This window comes from Sturnira hondurensis, unplaced genomic scaffold (genome assembly GCF_014824575.4).
Source record: "Sturnira hondurensis isolate 20B ecotype Veracruz unplaced genomic scaffold, ASM1482457v3 Scaffold0022566, whole genome shotgun sequence".
NCBI lineage: Eukaryota > Metazoa > Chordata > Mammalia > Chiroptera > Phyllostomidae > Sturnira > Sturnira hondurensis.
In genome coordinates, this window is record NW_028095197.1 from 5,666,391 (window position 1) to 5,682,513 (window position 16,123).

General features: G+C 38.6%; 1 protein-coding gene across 2 annotated transcripts in view; it reads left to right on the plus strand.

The window, feature by feature from the left end:
• UBE2R2 (ubiquitin conjugating enzyme E2 R2) overlaps positions 1-16,123 on the plus strand; it is a 104,535-nt gene that overhangs the window by 65,794 nt on the left and 22,618 nt on the right. For both annotated transcript variants that reach the window (XM_037036083.1, XM_037036082.1), the window contains exon 2: positions 10,605-10,691. In XM_037036083.1, the coding sequence (XP_036891978.1) occupies positions 10,605-10,691 (87 nt within the window). The remainder of the gene's footprint in view (positions 1-10,604; positions 10,692-16,123) is intronic.

Below are 16,123 nucleotides of genomic sequence, written 5' to 3' on the forward strand. Positions count from 1 at the left end.
ATGTAAGCAGTTGCAAACATCTGTATTTGTTCTTTCCAGTACAAGGAACACATGCCTATGTTTACTTAGTCACATTTTGCCCATTCATGTGCTGAGCTGTGGAATCAAAACAAATGGAAAGTTAAAAGCATATGGTGTAAAGAAAGGGACAGGAGGGGGCACCTAGATATCTATATTTGCTACTTGAATTCTATTAATGTAAGAATTTTAATTCTCATTTATTATTATCATTGCTTCCAATAAATTTAAAGATTAAGATCAAATTCAGCCCTGGCTGGTGTAGCTCAGTGGATTGAGCACGGGCCGGCGAACCAGACGATTGTGGTTCAATTCCCAGTCAGGACAAATGCCTAGGTTGCAGGCCAGTTGCCAACAGGGGACACATGAGAGGCAACCATACATTGATATTTCTCTCCCTCTCTCCTTCCCTTTGCCTCTAAAGATAAATAAATAAAATCTTTAAAAAAATCAAATTCAGTATTTCTATAGCACTAAACACAAATGATATAACGTCCTATTATATAGGGAAACCATTGGATAAAGCAGATATGGGTGAAATGTGATTGGTAATTGGTTCTTCAGTCTTTTAATTAACCTCATAATATTATGGCTGTACATTTTAAGCACTTGAAATTTTTGGACCCTAGCATTTTTGGAAGGCTTAAGCACCCCAGGTTGGTGTACTAAATTTAAAAACAAATAATACATTTTACCATATAGTGTTTCCCAGTATTCTATTTATGTAGATGTAGCTTAGTAGCCATGTCACTTATCAGATTGATTACCAAGAGAGACCACATTCACATAACTTTTATTGCCTTATCTTGTTATAATTGTTATGTTTTATTGTTAATGTTGTTAATCTTTTACTATACCTAATTGTACACATTTTAGAAAGTGTAAAATCAATTACCATTTTAGTATGTGAATCGGCCTTAAATTCCTGTGATAAACCTGACTTGGTCATGATTTATTATCCTTTTTATTAATATATTATTGTATTCTATTTGTAAATAGTTTATTGAGGATTTTATTTTAAAGATTTTATTTATTTTTAGAGTGAGAAATAGAGGGACAAAGGGAGGGAGAGAAATGTCTTGTGAGAAATAGTTGTCTCTCGCACATCCCCAACTGGGGACTTGGCCTGCAACCCAAGCATGTGCCCAGACTGGGAATCGAACTAGAGAGACCTTTTGGCTCAAGCCAGCACTCAATCAATCCACTGAACCACATCAGCCAGGGCTGTTGAGGATTTTTATGTCTGTTCATAAGAAGTATTGTTTTGTGGTTTAATTTTTTATAATGTCTTTTTCTGGTTTTTATATCAGGGTGTTGCTGGCATCATAGAATGAATTGGAAAGTATTTCCTCTTACTGCATTTTCTAGAAGAGTTTGTTGAGAATTGGTGTTACTGCCTCCTTGAATGTTTGGTAGAATTTGCCATTTAAGTTTCCATCTAGCTCAGGGATTTCTTTGTGTAAAGGCTTTAAAATACAAAATAAATTTATTTGATAAACATATAGGATCTGGCATGAATAATGCTCCCTTTTTATTACAAAATCGTAAGTATGTAATTCTGTAACAACAATATCACACATATCATTTTAGGTGAAATGTTCAAATTAAAACTATAAATTATTACATCCATATTATTATCCTACCAGTCACACTCAAGCAGGTGTTACCTCTGCTGGACCCTGTATTTCATCTTAAGTTGATTTAGTTATTTGTGTTTTCAAGTAATTTCATAGAAATTTATTGAATTTTATGAGTATGAAGTTATTTATAATATTCTGTTGCCATTCTTTTAATATTGGTAGAATCTGTAGTGCTGTCCTGTTTTTATTTCTTTTTTTAAATATAGTTTATTGATTATACCATTACAGTTGTTCTATTCCCCCATTCATTCCCCTCCACCTGCACACTCCCTCCCCCACCCTTCTCCCCCCTTAGTTTATAACCACGTGTCTCAACTTCTTTAGATTCTATATTTCCCCCACTATTCTCGCCCTCCCCCCTATCTCTTTTCTACCTACCATCTATGCTATTTTCTGTGCATTCTCCCCCCTTCTCCTCCTCCCACCCCCCTGTTTCTAACCCTCCATGTGTTCTTCATTTCTATGGTTCCACTCCTGATCTAGGTGTCCTCTTGGTTTGCTTTTGTTTTAGGTGTGGTTGTTAATAACTGTGTGTTTGCTGTCCTTTCACTGTTCATATTTTTCATCTTCTTTTTCTTATATAAGTCCCTTTAGCATTTCATATAATAAGGGCTTGGTGATGATGAACTCCTTGAACTTGACCTTATCTGAGAAGCACTTTATCTGTCCTTCCATTCTAAATGAAAGTTTTGCTGGATAAAGCAATCTTGGCTGTAGGTCTTTGGATTTCATGACTTGGAATACTTCTTTCCAGCCCCTTCTTGCCTGTAAGGTCTCTTTTGAGAAATCCGCTGACAGTCTGATGGGTACTCCTTTGTAGGTGACTGTCCCCTTATCCCTTGCTGCTTCTAGGATTCTCTCCTTCATTTTAGTCTTGGCTAATGTAATTATGATGTGCCTTGGTGTGTTCCTTCTTGGGTCCAACTTCTTTGGGACTCTCTGAGCTTCCTGGATTTCCTGGAAGTCTATTTCCTTTGCCAGACTGGGGAAGTTCTCCTTTATTATTTGTTCAAATAAGTTTTCCACTCGTGGCTGTTTCTTTCCCCCTTCTGGTACCCCTATAATCCGGATGTTGGAACGTTTAAAGATGTCCTGGAGGTTCCTAAGCCTCTCCTCATTTTTTTGAATTCTCATTTCTTCATTCCTTTCTGGTGGGATGTTTTGTTCTTCCTTCTGGTCCATTCCATTGATTTGAGTCCCAGTTTCCTTTCCATCACTATTGGTTTCCTGTGCATCTCCCTTCATTTCAATTAGTTTAGCCTTCATATGTTCCTCTAATTTGTGACTGTACTCTACCAATTCTGTGAGCATCCTGATAAATAGTGTTTTAAATTGGGCTTCTGAGAGGCTGGCAATCTGTTGGTCGCTTAGAGTTATTGGCTCTGGGACTTTGAGTTCTTCTTGAGCCATCCTTTGGGCTGTTTGTGCCTGTTAAGTAGCAGGAACGGAGCCCTAGGTTTTCACCATAGCAGGGCAACTCAGTCACTGGGTTGTGACGTTGTATGTGGGGGCGGGGTCAAAGAGGGACAATGGCTTCCCTCTGGCACCTGCCTCCACGACCCCCACCAGCACCGCAGCCACCACCGTCACCAGGGCCACTCGCCCCGCTCCACTGCACGCGAGTGTGCCACCGTTGTCAGCCCTCCACCACTGGGTTTGCCCCCTGGGGCCTGTGTGGTCCGTCTCACTGCGCGCGCATGAATGTGCGACCTTGGTCTGTCTGCCCCGCACCCCGATTAGGTCCGGGCTGCCTGCGCTCCTAGGTCTGTCCTTCCCGACCCTGCTCCGCTGCTGGCTCTGCCTCTCTTACCGTCCCCGTTGAACGGTTCGTAGCTGTCGGACTTCCGTATAATTCGGTTTTCTGGTCTCTGGGTGTGTGTTAGTTCTCCAAAACTTTTGTTGTATCCAAACTTGGTTGTGGGAGAAGGCACAGTGTTTCCACCTATGCCTCCATCTTGGCGGAAGTCCCTGTTTTTATTTCTAATATTGGTATTTGTGTATTCAACTTTTTTATCAGTCTGACTAGGTGTTTATTTTCTTGCTCTTTCCAGAGATTTAGCTTCTGGTTTTACTAATTTCTTTCTACAGTTTCCCCATATTTTAATTTCATTAATTTCTGCTTTTACTTAATTTCTGTTTCTTCTGCTTGGTTTTGGTTTAATTTCTTTCTTTTTAAATTTTTTTAAAAAATTTATTTATTTATTTTTAGAGGGGAAGGGAAGGAGAGAAGGAGAGAAATATCAATGTATGGTTGCCTCTCATGCGTCCCCTGCTGGAAACTGGCCTGCAACCCAGGCATGTGCCCTGACTGGGAATTGAACCACGGGATCCTTTGGTTCGCAAGCCCACACTCAATCCACTGAGCTACACCATCCAGGACTGTTTTGTTTTAATTTCTTATTTTCTAATTTCCTTAAGCAGAAGTCTACACCACTAAATTAAGACCTTTCATTTTTTCATATAGAAAGAATTATTTAGTGCAAAAATTTCTCCAAGTACTGCTTTAGATGTATGTTAAAGATTTTCATGAGTCATTTTTTCATACTCAATTGCAAATATTTTCTAATTAACTTTGTGGCTTTATCTTTAAACCATCAATTACTTATTCTGTTAATTTCCAAATATTTTAGGATGTCCATTTACCTTTATTGATTTCTAGTTTAATTCAGTTGTGTCCAAAGGACATGCTCTATGTGATTTCATTTCTTTTAAATTTGTTGATATGTATTTTGTCCCAGAATATGACATATCTTGGTGCATGTTCTATATTTCCAGGAAAAAGATATGTATACTGCTGTTTTTGAGTAGTGTATTGTCTTTTATATTCTTACTGATTTTCTGTCAACTTATACTTTAGGTTTTTGAGAGAAAAGTTATGGTGTATGTGGATTTTTCTCCTTTTCTTTTCAGTGATACAATTTTGTAGTTATTTTGTACTCAAAGCTCTGTTAGGTGCATATTGTACATATTTAGAATTATATTTTCTGTGTGAATTGATTCCCTTATTATTGTGAAATTACCCTCTTTTTATCCCTGGTATATTCCTTATTCTAAAGTATACTTTCTCTGATATTCATATAGCCACTCTAGCTTTCTTTCTTTTCCCTTCCCCACTAGTTTGTTTTATATTTTTTAAAATTATTTTATTGTTACTCGATTACAGTTGTCTGCATTTTCCCCTCACAACTCCCCCCTACCCAAGTCAAACCCACCTTTCTCCCTTGCTTCCACCCTCCCCCTTGGTTTTTTCCCTGTGTCCTTTATAGTAGTTCCTGAAAACCCTCCCCCCCCATTGCCCCTCCCCCCTCCCTTCAGGCTTTTGTTAGATTGTTCTTAATTTCAGTGTCTCTGGTTATATTCCATTTGCTTTTTTCTTTTGTTGATTATGTTCCAGTTAAAAGTGAGATCATATGGTATTTGTCACTCACTACTTGGCTTATTTCACTTAGCATAATGTGCTCCAATTCCATCCATGCTGTTGCAAAGAGTAGGAGCTCCTTCTTTCTCTCTGCTGCGTAGTATTTCATTGTTTAAATGTACCATTGTTTTTTGATCCATTTGTTTACTGATGGGCACTTAGGTTGCTTCCAGCACTTGGTTATTGTAAATTATGCTACTATGAACATTGGGGTGCATAGGTTCTTTTGGCTTGGTGTTTCAGGGCTCTTAGGTATACTCCTAGCAGTGGAATTGCTGGGTCAAAAGGCAGTTCCATTTTAATTTTCTGAGGAAATTCCATACTGTTTTCCACAGTGGCTGCACCCTTGCCCACTAGTTTTTATACTACCACCCTTTTTTTAAAAAACTGAGCTCCAATTCACATCATAAAATTCATCCTTTCAAGGTGTACAGTTAGATGGCATTTAGTGTATTCACAAGGTTGCACAACCATCACCACCATCTAATTTCAGTATATTTCATCACCTCTCCAAAGAAATTCTATACCCCTTCAGCAGTCACACTCCATTCCTCCTACGACCCCAGTGTCTTTTCATCATTCCCGAATCCAATTCAGGATACCATACTGTCTCCTTAGACTTCTTCAGTATTTGATGGTTCCTCCTTTTTTTTTTTTTCTTTTTTCTTTTCGTGACCTTTATCAGTTCAAAGAGAACTGGTCAGGTATTTTGTAGACTGCCCCTCCATTTGGGTTTGTCTAATGTTTTTCTTATTAGACTGGAGTTACGTGTTTTGGGATAAAAGAACACCACAGGGATGAACTGTTTTTCTCACTAGATTATGTCAGGGAAGTCATGATTTTAACATGATTTAGCACTGGTGATGTTAACCTTGGTCACTCAGTTAAGGCGGTGCTGCCAGTTTGCTCCACCATCAAGTTACTAGTTCCTCCTTTCCATACTTTATTCTGAAGAACTGAATCATTAAATGCAGCCTACACTCAAGGCAAAGGGAATTAAATGGGATCTATTATTGGGAGTACTGTTGTATGGAAGATTTCTCTTCCCAGTATTTTTTCATTCAGCAATTTATACCATTGTGTACTCATTTATATTTTATACTTTTGTTTATCATTCAGTACTCTTTTTTATGGTTTATTTGTTTATTTTTTAGAGATTTTATTTATTTATTTTTAGAAAGAGGAGAAGAGAAAGAGCAAGAGAGGGAGAGAACCATCAATGTGTGGTTGCACTCCATTCTGGGGACCTGGCCTGCAACCTAGGCATGTGCCCTGACTGGCAGTCGAACTGGTAATTCTTTGGTTGGCAGGCCCATGCTCATTCCACTGAGCTACACCAGCCAGGTCTCAGTACTCTTAATGATTTTAGTTTTGGCCATAAGGAGCCCTTTCATGTTGGCTCCTGACATGCCTCCATCTTTTTCTTTAGCATTTCCTTACTCTTTGAAAAGACATTCTAAGATGCTCCAGGCTCATTTTGTATTTTTTCTACCCTGGTTCTAGAATCAAGTATTCCTCCCACAAGCCCTTGTTTCTTTTATTAGAGAGTGAATAATATTTAGAAACCAAAATCTGAGGAACTGAATGTGCTTATTGCTACTGGGTGTGACTACTTATAGCCTTAAAAAAAGACGGTTTTATTGTGATTTTAATTCATATATACAATTCACTCATTTAGAATACACAGTTCATTGGTTTATAGTATATTTACAAATTTGTTCAACCATCACCACAATCAATTTTCAAACATTTCCTGTCAAAAGACCCATATCTTTTAACAGTCACCTCTTTCTTTGCAGTGCTACCCCCTAGCCCTTGCCCTAGGCATATACTAAACTATCCTGAACATTTCATAAATTTGTGGTTTTTTGTGACTGGCTTTTCTTGCATAGTTGATTTTTTTGACGTTCATCCATATGTGGCATGTGTCAGTTCCCTTTCATTGCTAATATTCTAGTGTATGAATATATATAGCGTTTTGTTTAACCATTTTTTGTTTTTCAGTTGATGGACATTCAGGGTATCTACATTTTGACTGTTAATACTGCCATGAACATTTGTGTACAAGATCTTAAGTGGATATAATGTTTTTAATTTGTCTTGGGTATTTACCTACTTGGTAGTGGACTTGGTGGGACACATGGTGACTATTTATTCTTTCAAGAAACTGCTGGACTGGTCATGGCTGGGTGGCTCAGTTGATTAAAGTGTTGTCCTGTGCACCAAAAGGTTGCAGGTTGGGTCCCTGGTTGGTGTGTTTATTGAAGGCAACTGATCAATGTTTCTCTCTCACATCAATGTTTGCCTCTGTCTCTGTCTCTGTCCCTCTCCCCCCTCCCTTCCTCTCTCTCCCCCCTCCCCCCTTCTTTCCCTTCTTTTCTCTCTCTAGAATCAGACATGTCCTTGAGTGAGATAAAAAGAGAGAACAGAGTCTTATGGCTATTTCAAAAGATATAACTTTATTAGTTTTGCATGTGAATATTCAGTTGTCTCAAAACAATTTGTTGAAAAGGATTTTTCAAACTGCATTAAATTGTCCTTACACTAGTACCAAACTGTCTTGATCACTAGAGGTTTGTATGTTTTGAAATTGAAAAGTGCATTTTCTAGTTATTTTTAAATTGCTGTGGTCCCATGAGTTAGTATTTAGTACCAGTCTTTTTATTTCTGGAAAGAAGGCAACTGGGATTTCTATAGATCTCTTTTCTCCTCCCCCCTCTCCCAGGCTTTGTGTATTTGTCTGGGCAAGGCTCTAATACTTGGCTAGGTGGTTGCAAATTGTACCTTAGCCTCCATTTCCTTATTGTGCAGATCTTGAAATTCAGCCTTCTAATTACTTCTTACGACTTTTCCTGAGTATGTGCATATAGTTTGGGCATATGCACAGCCCCACATTGACCTTGTCTTCTAGATTCTTAGGAATTTGTCAGAGCTTCTCAAAGCTTTTATGGACTTCTCATATTCCAGCTTTTCCTATTAAATTTTTTGGTTAGTCTGTTGTTTGACCAAACAGACAAATAGATTCATCTAGGGAATCACCAGGAAGATCAAGTAATAACAGCTTTTGGGGAGTAAGTCTTTGTATCAAGAAGTAAAGGCTGCTGGTCTTTACTTCAAGTGTATGCTGTTAGTAGTAAGCCTCTACCATGGCTCTGGAGAACAGGACTGGGACAAGGACAAGTTAAAACACCACAAAGTTCACTGTTCTAATTGAGGTTCAGCTGTTTTTCTTGAATAGATAGATAATCCCTGAATTGCTGGAAGCTTTTGGTTATTTTCTAGATTCCGAAGAAGTTGATTCTCACAATTTTTGTCAATTTTCTCAATGTTTTTATTGAAGAAAGAATTTTTAAGGGTTCTGACACTGCTATTTTCATTTATGTCTTTAACTTATTTACTCTTGTTCTTTCATTCTCTCCTCACTCCCTTTTACTGGTATTGTCAGATGAGGCTTTTTCTGGATTTCATTATATTTGAAGTATGATGTATGGCCAAGTGTTACAGAACCCCGCCTGTGCTGTTCTGGAACAGCTGTGGGGTTCAGTTGCCTGCAGCCAAGAAGCGTGACTCCCAATACAAGAGTTTGTTTAAAAGAGGAAAGGGGTTGTTCACTTAAAAGCTATACAGATTTAGAATAATGGCTGATTTCTGCCATTAAGTCCCACTCCCTTTAAAACACCCCAAAACACGTAGTTCTGCCCCTGCTTTGCTAAACCAGACCAGTTTCAGAATACACCAGTCAGAGGTACTGTCTTTTAGAAAAGCAGAAGTCCATGGCTCAGCATTCCTGGTCACAGTTCAGCATTCCAAGTGTCTTCTCCTAATCTGTGTTTGGTTCAGCAGGTTCCCCAGCAGGTCTCCTCTTTCTTACTTTAGCTCTTAATCCAAAACTGCATGGCATCTCCTACTCCAAACCACACAGCATATCCTTACACACCAGACCTCATGGTGGATGGCTGGGGTGGGGTTGAGGGGGCGGCCTCTTCACCATTTCAAACCAAATGGCTGCTGCTCCTTCTTACTACACCAGACCAAATGGCAGTCTTGACTCCTGGCCGGCATGGCATCTACCTTATATACCAGCTCTTACAGCAGACCACTTCACTACCAACTGCATAGCTGCTTGCTGCTTTCTCTCTCAGACCTCATGGCTGAATTCCCCCTACAGTCCGCATGGTTGCTTCCCTATTATTTTGGCCCTTACGGTGGAATTCCCATGCTTCCTGGCTCTTTCCTCATGGCTGCATCTCCTCTCTCAGCCTACCCTTATTTTTAAATGCTGACCTGGAACTTCCCACATGTCTTCATATCCAGTCCTTCCCACAATGCACTACTTTTGCCCGTTCCCCCATATCTTTCACTTTCTTTTGGCTGGCATCTTTTTTTTTCTTTTTTTAGTTGTCTGCCATATTTAGTAGGGCAGGAGTACCCCCTGGCATGGTTGCCTCCACCTCCCTACCTCTTTGCACAGAGGCTGTATCAGCTCCCAGTTACCCTGGATGGCAGCACAGCTATTAACTTGCCTTTTGTTATGCAAATTATCTTCTATCATCCACTTCCACTTCCTCCAATCCAGGTTTGTTGGAAATTCTGCTATTTTCTGGGATCCTGTTTTGCACACCATTACACAAGGACATTTAATGCATCAGTATTTGCCATAGCAAAAGGGTGAAAAAACTCCTAAGTGCCTCAAAATAAGGAATGATTTATCTATATATCTATATGATTCAACATTATGCATATACTAATAATCATACATTTGAATTTATTTGATGACACAGGAAAACATTTATGATAGATGGAAAAACAGTATAAAACAATATATTCAAATCTTTGAAAATAAATTTTGTAAAGAAATAAGCATATGTATGCATCAAGAAACTACTGGAAGGAGCTATTTGAAAATGGTAGCATTTGTTATCTGGGTGGTGGTTAAATTATGTGAGTGAAGAAGACTGCCCTGGTCATGTGTCTCACTGGTTGGAGTGTAGTCCTGTAACCAAAAGGTTGCTGGTTCGATTCCTGGTCAGGGCATATGTCTAGGTTGTGGATTTGAGTTCCAGTTGGGGTATGTACAGGAGGCAGCCAGTTGATGTTTCTTTTTTTTTTTTCTCTCTTTCTTCATCTCTCTCCCCCACTTCCCCTCCCCCCCTGCCTCCCTTCTCCTCTTGGGATGAGAATAAAATAAACCTTAAAAAAACTTTGTTCTGTATTATTTACCATAATGTTTATTATTTTAATTAATGTGACTTACCTGTCCATATTATTGTTGTCACTCATGTGAACTCAATTAAAAGTTATGTAACTGTTGAGTTTTGTTGATTTAACATAAACTCTTAGAAATATTTGAAGAGATGCTGTAATAAAAGCCCTGGCATTGGGGTAACCAAATATATATGAGCTATTTTTAATCCCCAGACTCTATACAAAGGAATTTTGTTTCATTGAAGTATAATAGGGTAATTATTAGGCAAATGAATAACCTGTAATCTCACTTACTAGCATTTCGTGTGTTTTTTTCTTTTCAGGCGCATATTAAATTTCCTATTGACTACCCATATTCACCACCTACCTTCAGATTCTTGACCAAAATGTGGCACCCCAACATTTATGAGGTAAGAGACATCTGTCATAAGTTTCTCTGAAGATTTGTTTTTCAGTTATAGTTTTTAAAAATTGCCTTTATAATTCAGTATGGTGTGGTGTAGTTAATGCTACAGCCACAAAGGACTAGTTATGGTTTCCCACTTTTAGTTAATAATAATCTCTAGTTTAATTGTTCAAAATTAAGGGTAGTTTTATAATACCAATATATAGTTTAGTTAATTTAAGATTGAGGCTTTAGGCCTTTGCTGCTCATTGCTAAGATATAATGCATATGTGTTAATAACATTTGCATTTTTAAAATTTAGTAGATAAAGTCATACCAATTTATTTGTGTACCTGTCCTCTAGCTTCACAGCAAGGGTCACCTGTTGCTATGAACAGAGATTCAGCTTTTTGGGGGGATTTATCCTACTATATTTGGACTGCCCTCCTTTCAGGAGTTGCTGCAGAGCAATTGAGAGCCCCTTTTGGAATAAATCCAAGGTGAGGTTCTTTCACTGGACAAGACCCATATGCCTGGGGAAATCATTTCTAGTTTTGTGGATGAAATTTACCTAGCCTTGTGTTAATCTGTACAGATGCTAGAGTGATGCATTATGTTTCTCAGAATAATATTTCAGGGCCCACTAAATATCCCTTGAGTTCACTCTTTTACCATTCTATAAATTTTTTTGTTGCAATAGGGCTCTGAAGTGATATCATTTTATTGTAGCTATGACCCAAGCATTAAATTTGCTTTAAATTTTTTAAAAAAATTTAATCTTTATTGTATTTTTATTTTTAGAGAGGGGGGAAGAGAGGGAGAGAAACATCGATGTATGAAAGAACTATCTATCAGTTGCCTCTTGCCCACCTCCAACGGAGGACCTGGCCTGCAACCCAGGCATGTGCCCTGACTGGGAATTGAACCGGTGACCTTTCAGTTTGCGTGATGATGCCCAACACACTGAGCACACTAGTCAGGGCTAAATTTGCTTTTTAAAAGTTACAGCTTTAGTCATATAGTGCCGTTTTTGGTTTGGTGGGTATTGGGAAGTACTTTTGCTCCAGATTTTATAGACTTGAAAATGCTTGTGGGCGAGAAATGGAGAACTGACTTTATTTAGGGTCTGAATTTGGATCTCAGTCTGTATAAATTAGTATGCTGGAACAGCTTTACTGTTTTTCACAGCCTGCTTTTTCTGAAAGGTGTTATCTTCCTTCTTCTTAAAACAGGACAAACTGCTCAAAAGGTGATATGTAGTCACATTTTTAGAAATAAAGCTCCTAAAATATTATCTTCTTTAGTATCTTCAGTATTTGACATAACCACAATACAAATAAACAATAGTGAATACCTTATATTATTCTGTATAAAAAAGTTTTCCTGTTGTAGAAGAGGGATTATAGAAATAATTCAGTGTTTCTTAAGTTTCAACTGCATTCACACAAAAATATTTTTGTGCCCCTGCCCATTTAATAATCAGAAGTTCTTGCCTTCAAAACTGTGTAGTATATTTAGATTTTAAATAGCAAAACGAATTGCGAAGACCAAAGCTTTTGTCTTGCTATAGAGAACTAATTCACCTTAAAGCCATATACTCACTTGTGTTCTAACTCTCAAACTCCTCTCAAAAAAAGAAAGAAACAGAAACCAGAATAAAGGATTCAGAGTTCTGAAAAGGGGAAGTGTGTAGGTGGATAAACTCTTTTCACTGTTTTTTACTACTTAGGTATGGGCTGTTGAATTCTGTGTCATTAGAGTTAGCATTGTGTCATTATTTTTAAAAATAGTTTTTGTATTTATAATAAAAGTTTTAACAATAAAATAATGCGTGCATGTCTTATAAATATTCCATTTTTTTCTGTACCGTAAATGTTTTATTTTAAAATAAGTGATAAGTCATAGTTAAGATTTAAATTTGATGTAGTTCTTTTGATTCAAAGGAATCATAAGAGACTTTTCTCACATTATTTAATTTACCTTTGACACATTCTGGAAATGTTCATTAAAATTCAAATTTTCGAGGTCCCATGTCAGTATTTGTGATTCTTAGAGATTATGGGGGCTCATGGGTCTTGGCCAGAAAGATATTCTTGGAAGTTGCATTCTACTCACCTACCTGCCTATGCTAGAAACACAATAGGTTTTGACGTCCAATTGCTATCATCACCAAAATGTTTACTGCAGAGTTATTTATGCCTGAGGATACAAGAGGGAAACAATGACAGTAACAACAAAACAAAAATAAAAAAGCAAATGTGTACTCAAATTCCAAAATATGGGAATTGATAAAAAGAGTTTTGGGTATATTAACTCAATGAGCACTAAAAATAAACATTATAGACTATTACTGGTTGAACATAGAGTTTAATATATCAAGTTCAAAAAATTACAAAAGCTTTGGCTATTTTTAAATACATCCATAGACACACCACTACAGCTCCAAAGTTAAAACTACTACTGTGTTATATGACCAAATTCAGTTATTTTAACATTTCCTTTATTTAACATTTCCATGTTTTTGAAATTTACGAATATCGGGAATATTGGAGAATAAAGGAAATTTAATATGAACCTTTTCATCAGTAATTATGCTGCACAAACTACTCCTTCCTGCTTTTTTGTAATATGTTTTGTGAACTGAAAAAATTTTTTCTGGGGACTTCTGCCAAGATGGAGGCATAGATGGAAACACTGTGCCTTCTCCCACAACCAAGTTTGAACACAACAAAGGTTTGGAGAACTAGGACACACCCAAAGACCAGAAAACGGAATTATACGGAAGTCCGACAACTACGAACCGTTCAACGGGGACGGTAAGAGAGGCGGAGCCAGCAGAGGAGCTGGGTCGGACAGGACAGATCCCCAGACCTAGGCGCGCACCCAGCCCGGAACCAGTTGGGGTGTGGGGCAGACTGACCAAGGTCGCACATTCGTGCATAGTGAGACGGACCACACAGGCCCCAGGGGGCAAACCCAGTGGTGGAGGGCTGATGGCGGTGGCACACTCGAGTGCAGTGGAACGAAACGCGTGGGCCTGGTGACGGTGGTGGCCGAGGCTGCAGGCGGCAGACGGGAAGCCATTGCCCCTCTTTGACCCCGCCCCCACATACAACGTCACAACCCAGCGACTTAGTTGCCCTGTTCTAGTGAACACTTTAGGGCTCTGAACAGGCACGAACAGCCCAAAAGATGGTGCAAGAAGAACTCAAAGTCCCAGAGCCAATAACTCTCAGCCACCGAGAAATTGCCAGCCTCTCAGAAGCACAATTCAGGACAGTATTTATCAGGATACTCACAGAACTGGTAGATTATAGTCACAAATTAGAGGAACATATGAAGGCTAAACTAATTGAAATGAAGGGAGATGCACAGGAAACCAATAGTGATGGAAAGGAAACTGGGACTCAAATCAATGGAATGGACCAGAAGGAAGAACGAGACATCCAACCAGAAAGGAATGGAGAAATGAGAATTCAAACAAATGAGGAGAGGCTTAGGAACCTCCAGGACATTTTTAAACGTTCCAACATCCAGATTATAGGGGTACCAGAAGGGGGAAAGAAACAGCCATGAGTGGAAAACTTATTTGAACAAATAATAAAGGAGAACTTCCCCAGTCTGGCAAAGGAAATAGACTTCCAGGAAATCCAGGAAGCTCAGAGAGTGCCAAAGAAGTTGGACCCAAGAAGGAACACACCAAGGCACATCATAATTACATTAGCCAAGACCAAAATGAAGGAGAGAATCCTAGAAGCAGCAAGGGATAAGGGGACAGTCACCTACAAAGGAGTACCCATCAGACTGTCAGCGGATTTCTCAAAAGAGACCTTACAGGCAAGAAGGGGCTGGAAAGAAGTATTCCAAGTCATGAAATCCAAAGACCTACAGCCAAGATTGCTTTATCCAGCAAAACTTTCATTTAGAATGGAAGGACAGATAAAGTGCTTCTCAGATAAGGTCAAGTTCAAGGAGTTCATCATCACCAAGCCCTTATTATATGAAATGCTAAAGGGACTTATATAAGAAAAAGAAGATGAAAAATATTAACAGTGAAAGGACAGCAAACTCACAGTTATTAACAACCACACCTAAAACAAAAGCAAACCAAGAGGACAGCTAGATCAGGAGTGGAACCATAGAAATGAAGAACACATGGAGGGTTAGCAACAGGGGGGTGGGAGGGGGAGAAGGGGGGAGAAAGCACAGAAAATAGCATAGATGGTAGGTAGAAAAGAGATAGGGGGAAGGCGAGAATAGTGGGGGAAATATAGAATCTAAAGAACTTGAGACATGTGGTTATAAACTAAGGGGGGGAGAATGGTGGGGGAGGGAGTGTGCGGGTGGAGCTGAATGAAGGGGGGGAATAGAACAGCTGTAATGGTATAATCAATAAAACATGTTAAAAAATTTTTTTTTCTGGTTTTGTGTTATGTGCTCAGAAGTAGACAACCAACTAGAACTCCATTGACTTCATAAACCATGTTACTATATGAGGTTTTCATGCACATTGTTCTTCACTGTGAACATGATAGCTATGGCAGCTCAATCTCACTGCTCTTTAATATTCATTTATAAAAAGTAATATATATTGAAAAATTTTACAGTACACTAATTTTTATAGTAGTTTTTAACATTATTTAAAATATATTTTATTGATTATGCTATTACAGTTGTCCCATTTCCCCCCTTTATTTTCCTCTGCCCTGCACACCCCCTCCCACCCACATTCCCCCACTTTAGTTCATGTCCATGGGTCATACATATAAGTTCTTTGGCTTCTGTATTTCCTATACTGTCCTTAACCTCCCCCTATTTTCTACCTACCATTTATGCTACTTATTCCCTGTACCTTTTCCCTCTCTCTCCCCATCCCCTGCTGTTAACCCTCCAAGTGATCTTCAGTTTTATGATTCTCTTCCTCTTCTAGTTGTTAGCTTAGTTTGTTTTTGCTTTTGTTTTAGGTTGAGTTGTTAATAACTGAATTTGTTGTCATTTTATGGTTCATATTTTTTATCTTCTTTTTCTTAGATAAGTCCCTTTAATATTTCATATAATAAGGGCTTGGTGACCTTATCTGAGAAGCACTTTACCTGCCCTTCCATTCTCAAGGTGATAGCTTTGCTGAATAAAGTAATCTTCAATGTAGGTCCTCGCATTTCCATGACTTGGAATACTTCTTTCCAGCCCCTTCTTGCCTGTAAGCTCTCTTTTGAGATATCAGCTGACAGTTTGATGGGAACTCCTCTGTAGGTGACTGTCTCCTTGTCTCTTGCTGCTTATAGAATTCTCTCCATTTTAATCTTGGGTAATGTAATTATGATGTGCCTTGGTGTGTTCCTCCTTGGGTCCAACTTCTTTGGGACTCTCTGAGCTTCCTGGACTTCCTGGAAGTCTATTTCCTTTGCCAGATTGGGGAAGTTCTCCTTTATTATTTGTCCAAATAAGTTTTCCACT